General features: G+C 42.0%; 1 protein-coding gene across 1 annotated transcript; it reads left to right on the forward strand.

Moving 5' to 3' along the window:
* Positions 1-3,788: 3,788 nt before the first annotated feature.
* Positions 3,789-21,440, forward strand: adm2a (adrenomedullin 2a). The gene is made up of 3 exons (XM_055937675.1): positions 3,789-3,879; positions 4,270-4,524; positions 17,355-21,440. The coding sequence occupies exons 2-3, from the start codon at positions 4,427-4,429 to the stop codon at positions 17,773-17,775; spliced, it is 519 nt and encodes a 172-aa protein (XP_055793650.1). The 5' UTR covers positions 3,789-3,879; positions 4,270-4,426; the 3' UTR covers positions 17,776-21,440.
* Positions 21,441-23,192: the final 1,752 nt, after the last annotated feature.

Here is a 23,192-nt window from a genome sequence, read left to right on the forward strand (position 1 = left end):
AAGCCACCTACTTTGAGAGAAATGATCAGAACACTTCAGCTCTGTAATTTGTTTATGTGGTGCTTCCTGTTCAGAAACCATAAGCAGACATATCCCCTGACCCCCCTGTGTACACAACATTAGATAGCACAGATGATTTCTACACAGATTATGGTGTGTAATATGTTCTGTTTTGCCCTGGGGAGCCTCTGTTTATAAGGGCTCCAATGAAATCATAGTAAAACATTTTGCAATTTCAGAACGTTTACACAGCCAATCAGCCAGTCTGTGACCCCAAAAATGTCACATCGGCTGAGACAAGAAGAGAGGAGGTTGAGCAGTGCCACTCTTGAATGGGTTGAGACCTACTTGTTGGGGAGGGAACAAGTGGTAGAGGGAAATGGTTTTCCCTCCGAGGCTACCCATAAACTGTGGCGTGCCACAGGGGAGCATGCTAGGGCCTCTGTTATTCCTGCTGTACATTAATGATATAAAGGATGCTTACTCATGTAACCTGTTTCTGTATGAAGAGGATTCTGCACTCCTGGTGTCTCACAAAAACCAAACCACACTGCAGAGTATACTGAATGCAGAGCTCACTAACATCAATGCATGGCTCATGGACAACAAGCTATCTCTGCATCTCGGCAAAACAGAAGCAATTCTGTTGGGGTCTAAATTGAAACTTAGCAAGTCCTCAGGCATCAGGGTACAGCTAGCAAGAGAGGTACTCACAGCCAAAACAGTAGGCAATTACTTAGAATGTACACTAGATGGCAACATCGGAGGGGGAGTATGGCCACTAAGGTACGTGGTAAGAAAGGGCTAGCTAATGCACTCATTTTGACTATGCTAGTGTAAAGGGTTAGAACCGTCGACCTATTTTGAACGCATGCTTGTTGGTCTGCCTACGCCAAGTGTGTGTGATTGTTATTTAAGGGTGTGACCTTTTGTATAAAACCCTTCCTGTTTGTGTCATTCAGGGGATCCCCTCACTATGTCCTGGTTGGCTAGCCTTGGGAGGGTGGAAGCGGTGATGGTGGTTTTTAATAAAGTATGAGAAATAGGAATTATTGTACATGTAGTGTGTTTATAGAGCATTGTGATGTTCTGACCCTAATGAATGAGACATGTAATTCTCCTACTCTGTAGATGGCAATTCAAATTTGGAAGGTGAAATCCTGGTTATTGGATAGTGTGCCTCTGTGAGAATTCCCTCCAAGCCCATTGATGATGACTAAATAACGTTCCTTTGTGTATAGTATGGATATGTTGTGTTTTTATGACTAAATCACCAATTTGCCTGCCATTTTGCCTGCTTGTTTTTTATCCTGGTACATGCCAAACTTTCTACGTGCTATCATAAAAATGAGGACCACAATGGAAATAAGTTGTAGACTTTTTGGTGTTTAACCTCGATGATTCTTAACCAAGTGCATAATTTTGTATGTGTACCTTGTTTTAAATGATATATATATATATAAAGAAAGCAGCGTCGCACAATCACAGATCCATGTCCTTTGATCGCTTGACCACGACATTGTTTCGACAGGACATCATGGCGCTCTGTCGGTCCATTTCAAAGCCAGAGTGAGTAATAGTTGGAGTATCTTTTCAAGCACAGTGTGTGCTGCATAGAACACTTACTCATGGGCACTAATTGCCACATTAATACACAACCAGTAACGCCAGTGCATGATTGAGAGATCAAACCAGGCGGTAAGCCCTCTGCTCATCAGTACACTGAGGGCACTGCTTCACAGGCCTGATGTCACATGAAGCCTGCTCATTGTTACATAAATGGGTCAAAATCCTGGTAGAGCTGTCCAGCTTTGATATCCAATACATCCTAACCTCAGTTTGAATCAATCAGTTACCAATTCAGATACCTGTAATGCATTGCGGAATCCTTGCGGTTAATATTCATCTCTTGGTTTTGCAAGGGTGAAGTTATATACTATTGGACTTTTTGTCTCTTAAAAAAAACTTGATTGGGAACTCACCTTTGGTCAAATTTTAATTGCCATCTACAGAGTAGGAGAATTACATGTCTCATTCATTAGGGTCAGAACATCACAATGCTCTATGTAGCTATAATGTCATGTTTATAACATGCTTATGGATGGGTAATGTATGATATAATGTACATTTTTACCAAACACTGTAACAGGCTAGACCTGTCTGATGCCTTTTGAGGTCAAGAAGAAGGTGAGTTGACTTCCTGATTGGTTTACTGTGTCATTGTTATGATCCCCCTGGGAAAATAACACCAAACCAGAGATTATAATAGATTATAGGGAGTGGATCCTTTAACTTCAGCCCAGGCTGGATTAGGCTGCTAGTGGCTATTACCTGTGTGGGCACTGATACTAATGTTATTATAATGATTATGAGAGACTAATGGAGGACTTCAAAGCCTTCAACACTGCTGGAATACACACAGTGACAACAGTGAAGGGTGAGAAACTGGGAAATTGGCAGCAGTCAGACAATTTGGTGAGAAATGAACATTGCTTTAAAACACAATTCATAACAGAGAGGGGGGGGGGGGGGGGGTTCAAAATGTGGAAAACTGTCTGACTGATTTAACAGACAAGATGTATGTGATTCTTCAGGGGTGCTCCGTTTCAGACCTATAATCCCTATATTTACTTTCCCCACTCTATAGTTTATATTAACCCAAGCTGAAGCTCAAGGGGCTCTCCTAAACTGGGAAAGACACTCAACATTTGGTCTGTTTTCTCTGAAATGATGGTTGCGTAACTACGTAACTCTCCTCTGTGTTTTGTGTGGATCAGGTATGTACATTATGACTATGCAGCCTAATTAATAAAACATGTCACAAACAGGATAGTGCGCAGGTGTTCGTGCTTGCTAAGCTCAGAGACAATACAGACTCGCCCACTTTCCCAACGGACACTGAGTGGAATATGACTCGTGTGAGTCCATTTTAGGATATACGAGTCTAAACACGTGACTGACACATCTACAACACCGTAGTAAGGTTACTAAACACAAATGACAACATCCTCATTGTATACAGGGAGAAAATGTCCTAAACAAATTAGCTGCACGTGATCTGTTTAGCACTGGAGGCATCAATCTGTATGATAGCCACTGTAACCACTCATTATCATAGGTCACATGGTACTCTTTGTGAGGTCATATTTCCTTATAGTTCTGGAAAATGTAGAATAAATAAATGTTTGTGGCATAATCAGGAAGCAATCTAATGTATCAATAGCACATTGGGCAGTACTTAGAATGTGTAGCCATGGGTGTGTCTGTCCAAAATTCAGAGGAATCTGAAAGAGAACTATCTATACGTATCCCTCAGGCTCACTTGGTGTTGAAGGCAAAGATAAGAAAGAAGGGAAAGGGAGGGGGTGAAAAACACATGATAGAAGTCTGAGAAAATGAATTTGAGAATATGCCACCATTTGTTTGCATGACATATACTATGGGAAATTGTTAATAAAAGAACGTTTGGATCAATGGTTGGTTAAGGATTAGTATGGATCTTTCTTAAAATCGATCTTAAATATGAATATCTATAACTAAGTTCTTGCAAGGTCTTTGACCAGTCAAGAACCATCATCATTTTGGCATTTCAGTTGGCATTTGCCACCAAAATCAACAACAGCATAGTTGTAAATGGCACACTTCAACATGCACACATCCATATCATTTAGTGAATGAAGAATAAATTACCCGACCAAACCACGGAGCCTATTAGGTACACCGGTGCAGAATGAGTCCCGCCCACTCAATATTTATTCGCACAATGTCATCTCGCTCAACTTCAGAAGTTGAATCTGAGAACTTCATCTTGACCAACACTTGTTAGATCCGTGGGAAAGTACTTAGACCTACGAGAATATTCTGAAAATCCTCATATACGTAAGATATTACTAACATTCATAAAATGTACTATTTTATATAGGTTATTATAGCTATATTTTGAAATGCAATATAATTTTTGTGTAAAATATGAAAAATGGGTGTAGCTGGATATATTTTTAAAAACGTTTTCTTTAGTGCTTGAGGTTTCTTTATGCATAGCTTTCAATTGGCCACACAGAGTGGTTCGTACACTTTGTACACATGATTAGGCTACTGAATAGTGAGTGAATAATGCACTTGCAGGTGTCCCACAGGCACTCTTGAATATTTGTTGCAAAATAACTGTATTTCTTTCATATTTCTATAATATAACCTAATCAATATCCTGATCAAATTATACAATTGTTTTTACTTTTCTTAACTTTTTTTATTCTCTGTTTATCACAGGATTATTTGACTGTCTCACGCATTGTTGCCTGGATATCAGTACTAGCCTAAATACCAAAATATTTTGGAATTTATTCTTCCCCGGGAGTTGAACATCGTCCAGGTGGTTTGGGAACACCCTCCTTCCCAAGGGGTGTGTGTGAGAACTCGTCCCGAGATGCGTTCACTTCTGCCGGTTACTGTGTATTGCATCAGCCTACTCTCTCTCCAGCAGCTCCTGGCTCTCCCGGTCGCAGACCGTCTAGAGCGAAACAGGTAAAAAGAAAGACCTTACATGACCTTCCTATATTGAACGTGCGTTCCAGTTCCTTCTCTTTCACTTTCTAAGAGTGGTCCTTTCTGGAAGTGATAATTATTGAACAGAAATGTTCTTGTGGAGAGAAGATTGGATATATAAAAGCTCGTGCTATTTCAATAGGAAGTCTAATTCAAATATAGGCTACATGTAGTCTTATTTTATTCCATGATTCGGAAAATACAGTGATGGATGAGATGCATTATTATGAAATTGGTTATTCTCGAATGTCCAACGACTTTGCCGGTGTTTGGTGAATTGACGTACACCTTTTTTTAGCCTACTGTTTTTTAAAATGAAATCACACTGTCCAACCACAAACCGATGAACCACTTAATAAATAATGGCACTGTTAATTGCATAAAGTACTCTGAAGTGTTTGTTCAGTCAGGGTGTTGTGTCGGGGAGATAACGGATAGAGAGTAGTCCTGGCCGGCAAGGTCAGAGCAAGACAGACGTGATACACGGAACGTGCGCTCCCGCTTGGATAACCAGTGGACTCTGTAGTTATGATATGACAATGTGGAAAAGTTTGAGGGGAATCCCTGTTATTAGAATGGATTGAGAGTTCATCCATGCTCGCCTTGCGCAGTCTGGTTTGCACTGCTCTCTCCATTTGGCTAGGTCTGTTATAGGATTTAAACACTTGTGTTGACTTAAAGTTCATGATAGTGTAGGATAACGAGTGCTATCTTATCCATGACCACTATGTTGAAAAATGGGCACCATGACGAAATTATGCATTTATTCCATCTGCATAATAAAGCGTACTCTTCAGAATGTGTGTTCTTATATGATGTAACTGAATTTAGTCCAAAAACTCAAAACTGAACTAATGGGACAGAGGACAATACGACCGTCATTGCATCATATTTGTACACACTGCGCTACAAACACAAACTGAAGCGCAGGTTAGGCGCGTTATTACACACTGTTAAGTATTTGATTGATATATTACCCATGTAGATACATGTTACATCAAATATGGCAGTATTCATGAAAGACTTCCGTACAGTTCGTAGTAGGTCCCTAAACGAAAGTGCTAGCTACTTGCGTCAGTGTTCAAAGTCAAGGTTTATTGCGCCAAACTATCTACTTTATCTTATTGACATATGACTATATTTTGGAATGCAACAGATATATGGTTGTGTGTTTGTCTTACAAATTAGTTTTGGTTTTAGTAGTTTGAGGTCACATGAGGTCACATTCCTAGCACAGCAGTATATATGACCTCATGTGGGACATATGATAGCAGAGGTGGAAAAAACAGTCCTCCTCATGTTGGCATTTGCTGAATTCCCCGAATTGTTTGCCATTGGCTACTGTACTGTAATACTGTAATGAGTGGCACTTGTATTTTCCCACTCTGCTATTCTTCTGTGTGTGACATGGTAGTAAAATCCCAAGATCACAGGGAATTGGTCAATAATACCCATTTCATATTTCATTGGGTGGGCAGACATGCCTGTTCAAAGTGAAGGAGAAGTGCACTAGTGAAGACTCCAGTCTCTGGTGTGTTTTAGTGCAGTGAGAGCTATAGCAGAGGGTAGAGTCAGTGTCTGCATGCCCTCTTCTGGTGGGAGACTGACAGGAACCTGGACTCTATCAATGAGAGAAACCAATTAAAACACATGATTACCTTCACCAAGAGCCATGCCTTTACATAGAAATCTGGGATGTTCAAAGCTAAAAGAGGAACATTTTCACCTGTTAGTCATTTTTTGGGGCAAATGTAGTAAGCCAATTGGTTGTATCTAGATGTTCCTCTAATGTGGGTTAGCGCTGACAGGTTCCAAAAAATGTCCATGAGTTGTGTTGTTGGCCTGGTAACTCAGACATGATCAACCAAGGGATCTGGAGATGATCATTTGTTGAGACTTATTCATATTGTTACTAGGTCAGTGACACCACTGTTATTTTGCTTTATACATTGCCTTCGGAAAGTATTCAGACCCCTCAACCTTTTCCACATTTTGTTAGGTTACAGCCTTATTCTAAAATGTATTAAATAGTTTCCCCCCCCCCCTCATTAATCTACACACAATAACCCATAATGACAAAGCAAAAATTTACATTTTTGCAAATTTATAAAAAATGGAAATATCACATTTACGTAAGTATTCAGACCCTTTACTCAGTACTTTGTTGAAGCACCTTTGGCAGCGATTACAGCCTCGAGTCTTCTTGGGTATGACGCTACAAGCTTGGTACACCTGTATTTGGGGAGTTTCTCCCATTTTTCTATGCAGATCATCTCAAGCTCTGTCAGGTTGGATGGGAAGCATTGCTGCACAGATATTTTCAGGTCTCTCCAGAGATGTTAGATCGGGTTCAAATCCGGGCTCTGCCTAGGCCACTCAAGAACATTCAGAGACTTGTCCCGAAGCTACTCCTGCATTGTCTTTTCCATTTTTTAAAACCTTTATTTAACTCGGCAAGTCAGTTAAGAACAAATTCTTATTTTCAATGACGGCCTAGGAACAGTGGGTTAACTGCCCTGTTCGGTGGCAGAACGACAGATTTTTACCTTGTCAGCTCTGGGATTTGATCTTTCAACGTTTCGGTTACTAGTCCAACCTTTCGGTTACTAGTCCAACGCTCTAACCACTAGGCTACCTGCCGACCCTTGGCTGTCTCCTTAGGGTCGTTGTCCTGTAGGAAGGTGAAACTTCGCCCCAGTCTGAGATCCTGAGTGCTCTGGAGCAGGTTTTCATCAAGGATCTCTCTGTACTTTGCTCCGTTCATTTTTGCCTCGATCCTGACTTGTCTCCCTGTCCCTGCCGCTGAAAAACATCCCCACAGCATGAAGCTGCCATCACCATGCTTCACCGTAGGGATGGTGCCAGGTTTCCTCCAGACGTGACGCTTGGCATTGAGGCCAAAGAGTTCAATCTATGTTACATCAAATCAAATCAAATTTATTTATATAGCCCTTCGTACATCAGCTGATATCTCAAAGTGCTGTACAGAAACCCAGCTTAAAACCCCAAACAGCAAGCAATGCAGGTGAAGAAGCACGGAGGCTAGGAAAAACTCCCTAGAAAGGCCAAAACCTAGGAAGAAACCTAGAGAGGAACCAGGCTATGAGGGGTGGCCAGTCCTCTTCTGGCTGTGCCGGGTGGAGATTATAACAGAACATGGCCAAGATGTTCAAATGTTCATAAATGACCAGCATGGTCAAATAGTAATAATCACAGTAGTTGTCGAGGGTGCAGCAAGTCAGCACCTCAGGAGTAAATGTCAGTTGGCTTTTCATAGCGATCATTAAAAGTATCTCTACCGCTCTTGCGGTCTCTAGAGAGTTGAAAACAGCAGGTCTGGGACAGGTAGCACATCCGGTGAACAGGTCAGGGTTCCATAGCCGCAGGCAGAACAGTTGAAACTGGAGCAGCAGCACGGCCAGGTGGACTGGGGACAGCAAGAAGTCATCATGCCAGGTAGTCCTGAGGCATGGTCCTAGGGCTCAGGTCCTCCGAGAGAGAGAAAGAAAGAGAGAAAGAGAGAATTAGAGAGAGCATACTTAAATTCACACAGGACACCGGATAAGACAGGACAAGTACTCCAGATATAACAAACTGAGCCTAGCCCCCCGACACATAAACTAAGGCAGCATAAATACTGGAGGCTGAGACAGGAGGGGTCAGGAGGCCTTATTGGTGGAGTGCTGCAGAGATGGTTGTCCTTCTGAAAGGTTCTCCCATCTCCATAGAAGAAGTCTAGAGCTCTGTCAGAGTGACCATCAAGTTCTTGGTCACCTCCCTGACCAAGGCCCTTCTCCCCCAATTTCTCAGTTTGGCCAGGCGGCCAGCTCTAGGAAGAGCCTTCAATGCTGCAGACATTTTTTGGTACACTTCCCCAGATCTGTGCTTCGACACATCCTGTCTCTGAGCTCTACGGACAATTCCTTCGACCTCATAGCTTGGTCTTTGCTCTGACATGCACTGTCAACTGTGGGACCTTATATAGACAGGTGTGTGCCTTTCAAAATCATGTGCAATCAATTTAATTTATCACAGTTGGACTTCAGTCAAGAAACATCTCAAGGATGATCAATGGAAACAGTATGCACCTGAGCACAATTTCGTGTCTCATAGCAAAGGGTCTGAATACTTCTATAAATACGTTTAAAAATATATGTATATATATATTTGCAAAAATCTCAAAAATCCTTTTTTCACTTTGTCATTATGCGGTGTTGTGTGTAGATTGCTGAGGATTATTATTTTTTAAATCCATTTTAGAATAAGGCTGTAACTTAACAAAATGTGGAAAAAGTCAAGGGGTCTGAATACTTTCCGAAGGCACTGTATCTGCACTCAGACTCACCATTTTAGGAGTATCAACATTCAACATAAAAGTGATAAATGTCATGTTTTGCTGACTTGCATCCATGAATGGACTGACAAGTCTTTATGGCCCGTAATTGAGGTTATTGACTTATGAGGATGTGGAAAAAGAGGGTTGTTTTTACCCTGCATGGACTAGATTGGCAGGGCTGAGATGGATGTGCCAGACAACGGTCTCCTTATAAGGTGACCCTATTCTGACAGGAGGGCCCCAACGCTGGAGGTTCGGACTTAGCTCAACAACCTATGTCTACAGGTGTGTATGTGCGTGTGTGTCTGTGTGCCTGTGTGTCTGCGCATTGACAAACACCTGCTGCTGAAATCAAATCAAAGCAAAGGGAAGCATGACTCAAACACCTCTCTGTTTATGTCAGTCTGAGCTCCGAGCAGGGTTGGGCTATTTCTGCTTCCCAATGGTTGTTAAGATTTAAATCTCTCAGAACTAACTTTCCATTTAAAACAGCAGGGGCAGAATGTGTGGGTAATGGTGGATGTGATTGTGGTTGCATCAGTGCTCTCTATCAGTGTATTTGAGTGAACACAGCAGCTTTTCAAAAACAAACAGTTCATTAAGAGGGAGTCTGTTTGTCTTGTCCAAGCTGTGGCTGTGTGAGGGGTTATCGTTCCTAGAAATCCCCTCGGGATGTTCCCTTGTTGATGGAAGGGTGATTCATAATGTCCTCTCTCTTTTTCCTCACTCTCTCTCCGATTCTGGTTTCTCTCTTCTCTCTCCCTCTTTAATTCCGGTTTCTCTCTCTGCCTTCTTCCCTCCTTTTATCTATTTATTTACTTAGTAAATGTCCCACTTTTTCTTCCCTCCATACCAAACGCTCTGTCCTTCCCATCACACATGATGATCCCATCACAGGCTGATAACAGTAACACAGGCCTCATCGCTCCTCCTCTCTTTCCCCTTTTCAGACTGGGGTGTGATGGGTGTATTTGGTCATTGTTTCTATGTACCGATAAAGTGTTTTATGTTCCGATCATGGACGGCCCGTGGGGCATTTCTTTTAACACCCTTGCTCTAGGCCATTCACAATACAAAGTATACCCTTCATTTTACAAATAGTAACAGCTTGAGAGAAAATAGTTGAAGGCCAGAGCCAAACCAATATGGCTTAAATATGGCTTTAGAGACAAAGCAGTTTTACATTGTGGAATCCAGCAGTGGGATGCAGGGCGCCCCAGAGAGAGGCATGTTACTGCAGCTGATTTGCTGTAATGTGCTTGTTGCCATGATGACCCACTACTTCCACACAGTCTGGGACAGAGGTCAATGATATGACATGTCAGACATCCCAGACAGGATGAACACAGTTTGTGTATTGAGGGTGTGTGTTAGTGTAAAGTATATTCTCTTTGGAAAGAGGGACTGTGTATGTGTAGACTACTGGTCTGTCTGCGTGTATTTGAGTCTGTGTGTAGTTGAGGTTGTGTGTATTTGAGACTGTGTGTATTTGAGTCTGTGTATTTGAGTCTGTGTGTATTTGAGTCTGTGTGTATTGTGGGTGTGAATTTGATCAGGATCCCAACTGGACAGAAAAAAACTATGTTTTCCCGTTTGTCCATCCTCCTCCTAAATCATTAACTCCCTCTGTCACCCCATATGGGGCAAGTGTCAGGGCCAAGCCGCCTGCATGCAATTCAGACGTCAACACCCATCCATTGTCCAAACACAATATTTACCCCAGAAACAGGCACATTGCATCATCATCCACCACCCAGAGGACATACTATTGTCTTCTGAGGAATATATCAGATGCTCTTTGCATCCGTCAGATGGTGATAGATTTTATAACTCTACATACAGTAACTTTACATACAGACATAACATGAACATTACCTTGACTAATATGGCTCATAAATACTTCAACTTTACTCCAGTTATCTATTTTATGTACTTAAATACACTTTGCGTGCCTCAGTCTGATATAACCCCGGCTGGCCCTGTAGATCGCTCTGTGAGAGGCAGTATGTATGGCTCTGAGGTCAGACATCTGCTCTGAGGACGTTTGGCTGCTCTGATGTGGGCCACACTGTAAACAGAGGTCTGGACTGGCGATGTATAGAGATGTAATGTATCCACCATATAAACACTGCCATGACCCTCCGTCCCTCCCTCTCTCTTTCTCCTTCTCTCTCTCCCTGCTCCGTGGGGGTCAATACGACCAGGCCTAAAGAAGAGAGGGAACCAGTCTCCCACCAGGCAACTCAGAATTCCACAGTGGATTAGTGGCTAAGACCCAAATTCCACCGTCCACATCTATAAAGAAAATGCTTCCACTCTGCACTGATAGCCTGACCATGGCAAAATGCTTGTGTGTGTGTGTGTGTGTATGGATTAGGGTTGTCACGATACCAGTCTTGAGATACTACGATACAGATTTTCCATGGCAAAAAAGAAAACACGAATTAGACAAAACTCTATGGTACAATAAAAACCTACTTTACGTGAAATTTTGAGTGGTATAGATTGCAAAATTAGCTAATGTGACTCTAGGTGACAAGAAATTAAATCCGCTTCGTGTTTTGTTTCCTTGCCACGATACTTCTGACTATCGCAATACTGGACTCGTGACAACCCTTGTACAGTATATCTGTCTGTCTGTGTGTATACTGTCAGTGTTAAAGAAAGAACACAGGATAAAGGCTGAAGAATGAACACAGATGGAGCTCTGAGGTCTGAGGAGAGAAGGACTAAACTCCTGTTTCATGTTCTATTGGTGGTTGAGAAAAATGTAGGTGCTATTCTAGCTAAGTACAGTCATTTGTAGTGTGGATGGATACCTACAGTAGCGATGGAGATCAGGCCTCAATCAGGAGTCAGCACTGCAGCTGTGAGTGGCCGCCTCAGTACAATTGGAACCACTGTGTGGTTTGAAGTCCGTCTCCCAATTCCCAAACCACTACACACTTAAGTCCACACTTAAGTGGATATGTGGCAGTCGTTCTTTCAAGCCATGGACTTTAGCAACTGTGTACACTTTCACCCAATGCAGTGCATGATGAGGAAAGTGCTAAATCACCCCTCAGCACGTACTTATCGTCAACACAAGAGGTTACAAAACCACCAACGCATGGAGAACAAGCGGCAGCAAGGGTTCATTCACAAATAAATCGCCCTTTGCTTATTTCTGTCTCCTTACTGAGAACACAATCTGTCCTCTGTTAGCTGCATGGGGCCTGGCGAGGATTATGTATGAATGTGCCACATTTACTGTTGATTAAGGCACCCCATGGTAGGCCACAGCCCCCCGGGTATAGGCATGTATGAAGGGCCTGGTGCTGGCCAAGGCTTACCCTTCTCTGAGGGGGCCTTACTGGGGTAGAGGAGGGCATCAGGTTGGGGCTGGTGGGACATCGGCGATTCCACGCCAGCGGAACATATTTTTGGTATCTCATATTGTTTTGGCAATTCTCACATTGAAACTTCAATGGGGAAGGATGTTTGAAATGCTTTTTACATTTGTACCACAAACAATGTTTGAGAAGATCATTATGAAAGTAGCCATTTTAGGTCCTTTTTAGACCTAAACATGCCTCCTGTAAGACCCTACGATCTGTGAACTGTACATGGAACAGTTAACATCTTGGTGTCATTATACTCCTTATAGTGTGCTCTAAAATGTAGAGTACACTACCGGTCAAAGTTTTAGAACACCTACTCATTCAAGGGTTTTTCTTTATTATTTTACTATTTTCTACATTGTAGAATAATAGTGAAGACATCAAACTATGAAATAACACATATGAAATCATGTAGTAACCAAAATGGTTTGGGATGTGTCGGACCGCAGAGTGAAGGAAAAGCAGCCAACAAGTGCTCAGCATATGTGGGAACTCATTCAAGACTGTTGGAATAGCATTGCAGGTGAAGCTGGTTGAGAGAATGCCAAGAGTGTGCAAAGCTGTCATCAAGGCAAAGGGTGGCTATTTGAAGAATCTCAAATCTCAAATATATTTAGATTTATTTTACACATTTTTGGTTACTTCATAGTTTTGATGTCTTCACTATTATTCTACAATGTAGAAAATAGTAAAAAAAAAAAAAAAAAAAACATTGAATGAGTAGGTGTTCTAAAACTTTATACAAGTAGTGTATGTCTAGATTCTGAAATCAAAAAATAATCACATAAATTTATTCAACATTCAAATATTAGTATCTCAAAATGACACATTTTGATTTAGTTTATTTTAAGACATTGTTTGGAACTATTTATATAAGTAGATAACATTTCCAGTGTGGGCTTTCTGCTAATTCTGAAGGTATGATCAATTTTATGAGCACCACCGACACAATGAATGGGAAAATGGATTCAAAGGGATCTCCCTCTGCTGGTGATTTGCTGAATGTGCAATCCTACATGAGGCTGTCATTGGTTAATGACCTATCATGTCCATTTATATGTATAAAATGGATCATATCATTAAAAGTACCAGAGAGCCCACTCTGGAAATGTTACTTGTTTGAAGAGAATGTCTAAAAAGGATAGTTTTGAGATGAATATTAATATTTTTAATGTTGAATAAATGAATGTGAAAATGTGTATTTCAGAGAGAACACTATAAGGAGTTTAATGACAGATGTTGTCTGTATTATGTACAGTTCACAGATCAGAGGGTCTTTTAGGAGGCATGTATACTAAAAAGGGTATAAAATGGCTAATTTCATCATGATTTTTTTTTAAATGGCTTGTGATAGAAATAAAACAAATGTGTTAAACATCCTTCCCCCAATCAAGTGTCTATGTGAGAATTGTCAGAACAATCTGAGATACCTAATTGCTCTTGTAAGTCGCTCTGGATATGACTAAATGACTCAAATGTAAATACCAAAAATATTTCCCGCTCCCGCTGGCGTGGAATCGCCCTATTGTGGTGGTTCCACTGGTGGGTCTCAGTTGTGATTCCAGACCTCAGTCTAAACTGTGGGAGTAATACGAAAGAATAACACCACACTGCAGCACAAAGGAGTTGGGATCAGCTTACCCTTTTATCGAACCCTCAAAACCCCCCTCCCTCCACCCGTTCCCCAGGCTGAGTGAATTTTAGCTTAATGCCCTCCAATGAAAATGTGACTTTTACAGAGCAAGTAGGTGGATTTGTTACAATATATATTTTTTAATAATCGTCCACAGATCAGATGGTGCTGAAAACGAGTGTTGAGTGAGTGAATGTTTCCAAGAATGTTTCCAAGAATGTGAAGCTCTGATATCTTTGATCCTCTGCCAATCACAAAGACCTCCATTACTGTCCATTTGCAGGATTACTTTCTCAATAGCCAAATTAGACGGGCTGTCAGATCAGATGTGATCCAGTGAGAGAGTTCTCACGTTGGGCCGGGCTACAGTACATGGTGCTGCTGCCTTCTCCTGGCTGTGGGCTAGAACACGGTGGCCAAAAGGCTTATTGTGGGATCAGAACAACATCCCAACGAAACTGGAGAGGAGCATGTGCATTGGGCACACTGACTCACAGTCACATCTCCAGTCCAAAGTCTTTGGCCAAAACGCTCGCTTCAGATCCATCCGATCCCTCCAGCACAGATACATACAAATGAGTCCTGGCTGGCCCTAGGGACAAAACAGACAAGTTCACACTTGCTTGTGAAGCCATTATATAAAAGCTATATAAAAGTCTAAGGGCATCAGCGTCAGGTGGAAGTAAAGCGGTCCGGTCAGATGGTGTAACAGAGAGGAGGACAAAAGGACATGCCAAGTACTCCATAGGTGGGAGGTGAACCCCACAGAAACCCAAACACGTTTAACCTCCTTTAAACAGCAGACTCATTCTTTCTTTATTTTCTCTCCTTCTCAGGCCTTCATCCAGTTACTAATTCTCCAAGAAAATTGTTTTTTAACGACATCACAGGGTCTTTATGGCTGTCTGCCAGCCCAGAATAGCCTGACTAGCGAAGCAGCCATTGTCTGCTGCGTTGGGTCGGGCTCGGGGCGACATGGTGTGTTATGGGAGATTCCAGCGCTGAGTGAGCCACAAAGTCCACTACTGCTCTACCAGGGGTGTAAATGGGCATTAGAAACACACACACACAAACACACACAAACTACTTGGTCAATGGGGTGGATTGGGACTGACACAATGTCTTAGGGCAGCAGGAAGACTAGCGGTTAGTGTTGGGCCACTAACCGAAAGGTCGCTGGTTCAAATACCTGAGCTGACAAGGTGGAAAGTCTGTTGATGTGCCCTTGCGCAAGGCACTTAATCCTAATTTGCTCCAGGGGCACTGTACTACTATGGCTGACCCTGTAAAACAACACATTTGATTACACCTATCCGGTGTACAATAAAATCTATCAATTATTTTATGGATGTGAAGCTTGGTACAGCACACCCACTGATCACAGACATCAATTCAACATCTATTCCATGTTGGTTGAACGTCATTTCAAACAACATTGATTCAACCAGTGTGTGCTCAGTGGGCATTGTTTGGTACTGGCAGTCTACACACCCCATAAATCCTGTTTTTGTCCAGGGACTCCCAAATGAAGTTGTTCTGGAGCTGTTTTACCTTTGCTTTGTTTATTCACCATCTCTTGTTTCCGAACGGATTAAGTTTCCTCCTTCCTCATGTGTGAGAAACGCATTTTCCACCATGGATTCCAAACACAAAAGAAGAATGAGCCTGTACAGAAGATTGTATTTCAGCCTTTTTGTGTACAGAAAGGTCAAGTTTACTGTAATGAATATAGACTATCCAAATCTCTATAACAACCACATTGCAGTATTTATGCGGTATACTGTATGAATGCAGCTTCTTCCGCGAAGTCAAATACAATTTGTGCCTGTCTGTCAGCATGGTGTTTGGCACAGAAGGCGGGTGTGACTTGGCAATGAATGACTAGGTGCTCCTGGAAATAGTGCTCCCTCGACATTACCACAGTGGTTACCAGTGACACCCACCATCACCAGACACCAGGGCCCTGCCCTGTACGGGCAAACAGGCTGGATGACAGGGTGACACAAGTGATTGTGGTTTCTTTGTGTTGGAACTCTGTGTACATGTCAAATATAGCTACCTTGAAACGTTCACTGACTGACCAGTCATGGTGCTGTTGCTGGAGTAGCACTATGTTTTTGTTTGTGAAGTAGCTAGATTGGCTAGTTATGTTGGGCTTCAAGCCCGCAACACATCGGAAATCTCAGTTTGAGGTTAAATTGGTTGAACAAACCCATAAATGCTCAAAGTCATGATTGTGGTCTGCAGAATTTTGACCACGAACAACATGTTTGGCAAGAGCCTGGCCAAGGCACTGAACACATTAACTAAGAGACCGCCTTGAGGAGGCAGAGAAGGGTTTGGAACACTGTTCATTAATATAGCCACTTCTCAATGTGTCTGTACAGAGATTGGTTGGTTCCTACTGGCATAGTGGCATTTTACAGCAGGCCTACCTTGTTATTTCTCACAATCCAGTCAGCGTTTCACAAGGAGAACGCTGCTCTTTTTATAATTACGCTGTATGCCAACTAACTGCTTCTCCTAAAGAGCAGTTGGAAGCCGGTCAGAACCTGATGCTGTGGAAATGTTTCTGTGCTCTTTGAAATTGAAAAAGGATACAAAAGGGACGTTTTTTCGTCCTTGTTCTAACTTTAACATGGGAGGACATTTAGCACACAAAAGTCATACTTACTACTTAAAATAATTGAGGCTTGATATACCTACACCCACTGGCGCCATTTTGAGAATGAAATTCCCTGACTCACTGTGGCCAGTGCTTCGTCAATATGACATCTGCCAGGTGCATGAGCCTCTACCTATTTATGGCATCTGTAACAAACTAAGACACAGAGACACAAATTCGAGCCCTCTGAGCAAACTCACCAACAACAGTTCAGAGAAAAGAATCCCCAGTGCCAAGTTTGAGTTGAGCAGCTAGTGTCATCATCAAGAAGAGAACAGATGGCAGGGCCTCCTCCTCCTCAGCGCTAAAGCCAGAGTCAATCTGAGATGTGTTTGCTTAACAGGCTGTTCCTGAAACTGAGTGATGCCTCCGTCCCGTGGACACTTGAGTGGGTAGTCAGTAAATCTCCAGAGCCACTCTGTCTGTGTGCTTTAGCTAAGGTGAACATGAAGTCTCAATAGTTGTGACGTCCAGTATGTTGATATTACCATAATAAATGGACAGCAGCCAGGTCCCCATGTTGTTTTGTTCCTATGATGAAAGGCCATTAGTCTTCTAAAATGCATTAAGACAGGATGGTGACACATCAACCCTCACCATGCCCATTCCATGTGTGTAACATTTACTGTCAGTGTGTGTCAACATAAATGCTGTTGGAAGTGTGTTTAACATCAGTCTGAGAACAACTAGGCCAGTTCTAAAATGACTTCTCTGATTCAATGGTCAGCATTGAACCAGAGTGGAAAGATACAGACATCAATCTTAACGACGTCTTATTTTTTTCTGTGTTCCCAGGCTGGAGCTGCTTAAGAAGCTTCATGCGCTGAGAGAGGAGGAGATCTTCACTCCAGAAACTGGCACCGAACTCGCCAGCCCAACAGACTCCAGCCACTCCATCAGATCTCCAAAATGGCTGCCTGGCTACCTCCGCAGAGACACACCACCCACTGTCATGAACACAGCCCATCTTGAAGCTCTGGTACGGGCGAGGCGTGAGGAGGGCGTGGAGCCACAACGGACGGGGTCAAGAGGTCGTCGCCATGCCCACTCAGGGTCGCTCCGGGGTCACCACCACCCCCAGCTGATGAGAGTGGGGTGTGCCCTGGGAACCTGCCAGGTTCAGAACCTCAGCCACCGGCTCTATCAGCTGATTGGCCAGAGCGGACGGGAAGACTCCTCCCCCATTAACCCCCGGAGTCCGCATAGTTACGGATGAGCGACTGACGGATACTTCTCTTAAAACATAAACACCCCAGCAAACTTCAATATATAGACATTTATCTCTATTTTACGTATCACAGATAGCTTTTGCATTAGTATTAGATGTATTCCACACCTTTTTTAGATCCTGAAATTACAATTTCTGTACTTTTTGAATGACATTTGCCTTACTCCTCTGTACACCTCAAAAACGCATCATGCTGTTTAAGAAGAAGGAATCTGACATGAATGAAAGCCTCATAGTCGACTCTTCCCACCACCAACCACCCCTGGGAACGAATACCTGTCACCCAGAGATCCTCTGAACATTTGGGTCTTGTCAAAGTCTTTGTGTTTCTCCCGGCCTCCTGACTCATCAAAGAGCTGCAAGGGGCTCAGTTTGACTTCCTAATCCTGTTAATGTAAGAATAAATGCTCCCGTCCACCGGTCTTTCTACTTAACACAAGCCAGCGCTACTGGACGTGTCTGTATAAGGCCTGATGACCTCCACAGCAGCAGTTAGCTCTGGCCCCTTTGATCAAACACTTAAGCCTCTCATGTGGATTTCTACCAGGGCTAGGATCAGATCCCTGTCAGAGGGAATATATTCCTGAAGACCCGTCAAAACCACCCGATGAACCCTTTTGCCCCACCCTAAACCCTGCCCCCTTAGATCTGCCAGGACAATTTGAGGGACCATGTTTGACATATCTGGGGTAATCCTGTAATTTACAGACCACCAGCAACCATTTGTGGGCAGACACAGACACTGACCTTACAGACACAGACACTGACCTTACAGACAAGTAAGTCCTCTCTCATCTGTAGCCAATGATGTTCCCGACAGAAGCGGTCTGTGGTTCTGTGAAGTATATGTTTCAACAGACCACAGCCTTGATAGCCGCATTCAGCCATAATAGTCAAGTTCAGCAGTGGATAGATGGAGTTCTGCTTCTGGACTCGTCTAGTAGAGACTGTTTATAGAAAGAGAAAGAAGAGGGTAAACATTTCAATGACTCAGTTGCTATACAAGATGGAGATTTTCAATGTTTTTATTATGAATCATTGCGGATCTATTTCAGAGGTGAGATCTATTGGTTGGCTCTTGAACACAGTGAACAGTCCTGCTGCCCTTATCCCAGGGTCTGAGTGGGAAATATGATCCCCTTCACGTTATTCTTAAGTTCTCCCACTAAGTCTCGACTTTATGTTTACGGCAATTTAACCAATCAGACCTAATCTCTTTAGTTGTACCACCACGGTGGCGAGGCGGTACACTTCGTCTGCTGTATTTATAAACAAAAGAAACCTTGACCGTCCCTTGCCCAGGGGACCGTATAACTACTACCTAAAGCATCACAAGTTGCCAACCCAAACCCAAAATCTGCCACCAATAGTACTGCCTAGGAATATTTAGAGCCTTACTTTGTCATTATCAATAATAATCCGGTCAGTTATGAATACTGAGATCCTAAAAACGCTAGTAGTTTAGTGTGTATACAACAATACTTTACGTTGTATGCTTGTAGTATGTCAAATTAGTCTAAATTAGCACAGAGTCAACAGCCAAGTGCTCTACTGTTACATTGTGGCTTTGTAATGACAGACCACGGATACCAAAAGTAAGGGCGCCAGAGTGCCACATTTTAAATCTGGATACGAAATACCATAAAAAAAAGATATGCCCTGAGATTCCCATTTTCCCTTGTTATAACTGTCTCTGAAATGGTGGGCCGGATGCCCTCACTAGAAATAACCAAAAACAACTTCAACTCAGCATGCATGCAAAAAACTAGCCTAACCTTCAAAAGGTGCAGAGTCTGTCGACCTGAAAAAACAAGCAACAACGTCTCTATGACATCTTTAATACCCATAATAATCATGCGGCCTGGCTCTTTGAAACACATTCATATGTTTCATATTCTCAATGTCAGAGGATTACAATAGTTGATATAATCCTCAATGTTCAGACTATTTGTTTTCCAATAACTTCGATCCAGACTTGCTGATGTTGCTATTATTGCTGTTAGAAACCAGGTCAGCCGTTAGTCATACAATCATGTATTTATGACTATAGCTATGTAACTATTAGGTTACTGTGTCATAATTATAGTCACAGGAGTACCCAAAATCAGTCTAGTCTTTTAGGGTCCAAGTTTTAACTGTTTTGTTTTGACCACAGCGTTGCCTCAATGAAATCATTCTATAACTAATTAAGTTAGTTGGGCAAGTGGTTTAAATTCACCAAATATCTGACAATACTTGACAGTCATTTTGTTTTTTTGTGATCTACATACTATAATGTGGTCTTATATTACTCTATCCATATCCTCCTTTCATTTTGTTTGACTTATTTTTGTCTTTTTGAACTGAATCGTCTTAATCCAAACTGGGGCTTTATTTTATTTTAGAGTTAACTCGTTTAATCGTGGAGTGATTCTCTGTCTCACTCTCTCTATCTCTCCATCTCTCCCTCTACCACTCTCTCAACTTCTATCTCAGATTATGACCTACGCCAGGTCGCAGGTCATACTCAGTGGTTCATTGGTTTCTTTAAGTCTAATCTGTTCAAAGGCTTTGTGAAACACACGTGCCATTGTCTCTGCTGTAACGGAGCTAATCAATGTCTCGTGACAGACCATTAAAAGGCTTTTCAAACGCTAAGAACCTTGGTGAATCTCTCGACTTCTTAACCACCACTGTCACAGGTGTGTGTTTGTGTCTGAGCGGCCACATATAGAATCAGGAACCAATCTTGTGTTTGTTGGATTATTGTTGGAGCCATTTTGTTTTTGCTATACTTTTTCTTTGTGTTGTAATTACACGTCAGTGTTGTGTCACTGGCGGGTCCGTAGCCTTTTCTAGAAGCATAGCTGAGTGTTTTGTCTGGGTAAACTGCGTACCACCAGATTATTTACGACCTTTGACCACTAATACCTCCCCTGGTGTGTTAAGAGAAACACTCTCCATCAGTCTTACATTAAAAGTAACGCTGCCATCGCCTGCCATTGTTAACTTAACCTATGTTGTAAAGAGATGCAGGAGATTGTGTTGTGTGTTCACGTCTGTATGTGACTGTATGTGAGTGTGTATGTGACTGTATGTGAGTGTGTATGTGACTGTATGTGAGTGTGTATGTGACTGTATGTGAGTGTGTATGTGTAGGTACTTACAGTATAGTCGTCCTAGCCAGGGATCTGACACATCACAATCCCAGTCTGTTTTTCCTCGTTCAATATTTAATTATACTTGAGGTCAGAAGCCTCTTTTAGGGTCACAGCAAACTGAGCAAAGCACTTTAATGTTGTTAGTTCCTCACAACTTGAATTTCAAACATTGCAATTCTATTTTTAATGACAGATGAGAGTTATTGTATATGTTGCATTTGATAAAGATCTGTATGAGTATGAGTGGAGTGGAGTGAAGATGATATCATGCGCACTTGTGCATATTATATATTATTAGTGGTACTATGTAAGAAAAGTAATATATTTAAGTTATCTTTGTATGTTTATATATGTATGTCACCAAAGACACTATTTATCTCGTATTTTCCATGCTCCTAAAAGGTGACCTTTTGTTAGGAAAGAAAAATAAATCCTAAATGTAGCTAAATGTTCATGTCAGACAATGTCTTTCATTCTCTGTAAAAATAAAGAACTACACTGTAGTGAGATAAAGTCTAGTGTGTGCCTCTAATTTGTGAAAGTGTGTGTGTGTGCGTGCGTGTTTGTGTGTGCGCGTGCGTGTGTATGCATGTTTACCGTGTGTGTGAGTACAGTATGAGAAACTCTTCACAACAGTTATTGTTAACAACGTCGATGCCATTGTCAAAACGAAAAATAATGAAATTATAATCAGAATTAAATCTACTCTCCACAGAATTATACAAACATCAGAAAACATGACAGTTGCCAGCCGTCTTCGATATTACTACATCTTAAAATAAATATAACTAGAGGTACCAAGATCATACATATTACTCAATATTTCCTTAAAGGAACATAAATATCTGGGGGGGAAAAAACCTTCCTGGAATCTGGTAAACCTGGGCAAAGGTGACATCATAGTGGAAAAATAGATGGGTGAAAGTTCTTGACCATGACGCATTAGCGTTGATCCAATGTCCTTCACTCTACTACTCCTAACAGCTAGTTAATCATTATTTGTCCCAATGAATGGAGCAAAATTCATACTCGACATCACATGATTTAGATTCATGTAATACCCGAAAGGTTGTGCCTAACAGGGAGAGTTAATGAGTAACTAGAAGGCACATGCAGTCAGCCACATTCCTGGGCTGTCTGCCCACCTAGAGGCAGTAGAGGCAGCTGGTTGGTGGGAAAGGAGGGTGGGGGGAAAGGGGACGAGGGGGACTAGTCCTACCACTGAACTAGAGAAATCCAAACCTCTACAGAGTGCAGGACACCCGACCATGACCACAGTCTATTCAGAGTATGTGTGACATCCGAGGAGTAGTTTCAGTATGTTACAGCCGTCTTTCCTGATATGAGTTCCCATGTCAGCTAAAACTGTGTCACACACATCAAGAGTCCCCGGGCACGTGGAGATCAAGTCACAGGACTTGTGGAATTTTAACTTCGGAGACGGTGTGTGTCTGTTTAAACTTACAAGGGTGTTGCATCATACACAAGTGCCTAAATGGTGACAGATCTACTAGCACTGTATCAGACATATCAAATCTGCAGTACCCCAGTTCAGTCCAGTACATTGTTCTGATAAAACCAATATGTCTTTCTGGGTTTCTAGGTCTTGAACGTTTCTGGGGGCCTCATTGTGTATTCAACTGACTGTTCAGTGTCATTGACTGATACAGTGCAGTACAACGATCCATCCACTAAGACCATGTTTGTAAAACTTCTAGTGACAGAATGTAACTGCAAACATCTCTAACCTACACTGTAAAAATAGAAAATCTCAAACACCGTGATTATGTAATGAAACCATGAAAAGTAGTGCCCCTAAGCTGAGATCTGGTGTTTGGAGGGTGTTTGAATGTAAACCCAATGTAATTTTTTTAATATACAGAATGTGTTTAAAAACAAAAAAATCAAGGACTCTGAAACACCCAAAGTGGTTCTTCAACCTGAATATTGGTGTTCTTAAGAGAGTGTTGTGAAAACACTTTTTGGAGTTTCAGTGCATTTAAAAGGCAGCATCAAAACACAAAAAAAATGTGTTTCTCAGATAATGAATGTCAGGTATGAAGGTAAGACCCAGATGCAGACCATGTCGAATTCACAATGGTTTAATAATGGTTTAATGGTTTAATAGCTGAGACACTAAAACGCTGGTTGACTTGACAAAGAAGATGAACTGACAACAGACAAACAGAGAACACAGGTATAAATAAACGGGATAATGGGGAAGATGGGTCGACACCTAGAGGGGGGTGGAGACAATCACAAAGA

The sequence above is a fragment of the Salvelinus fontinalis genome, chromosome 11 (assembly GCF_029448725.1).
Source record: "Salvelinus fontinalis isolate EN_2023a chromosome 11, ASM2944872v1, whole genome shotgun sequence".
Classification (NCBI taxonomy): Eukaryota; Metazoa; Chordata; class Actinopteri; order Salmoniformes; family Salmonidae; genus Salvelinus; species Salvelinus fontinalis.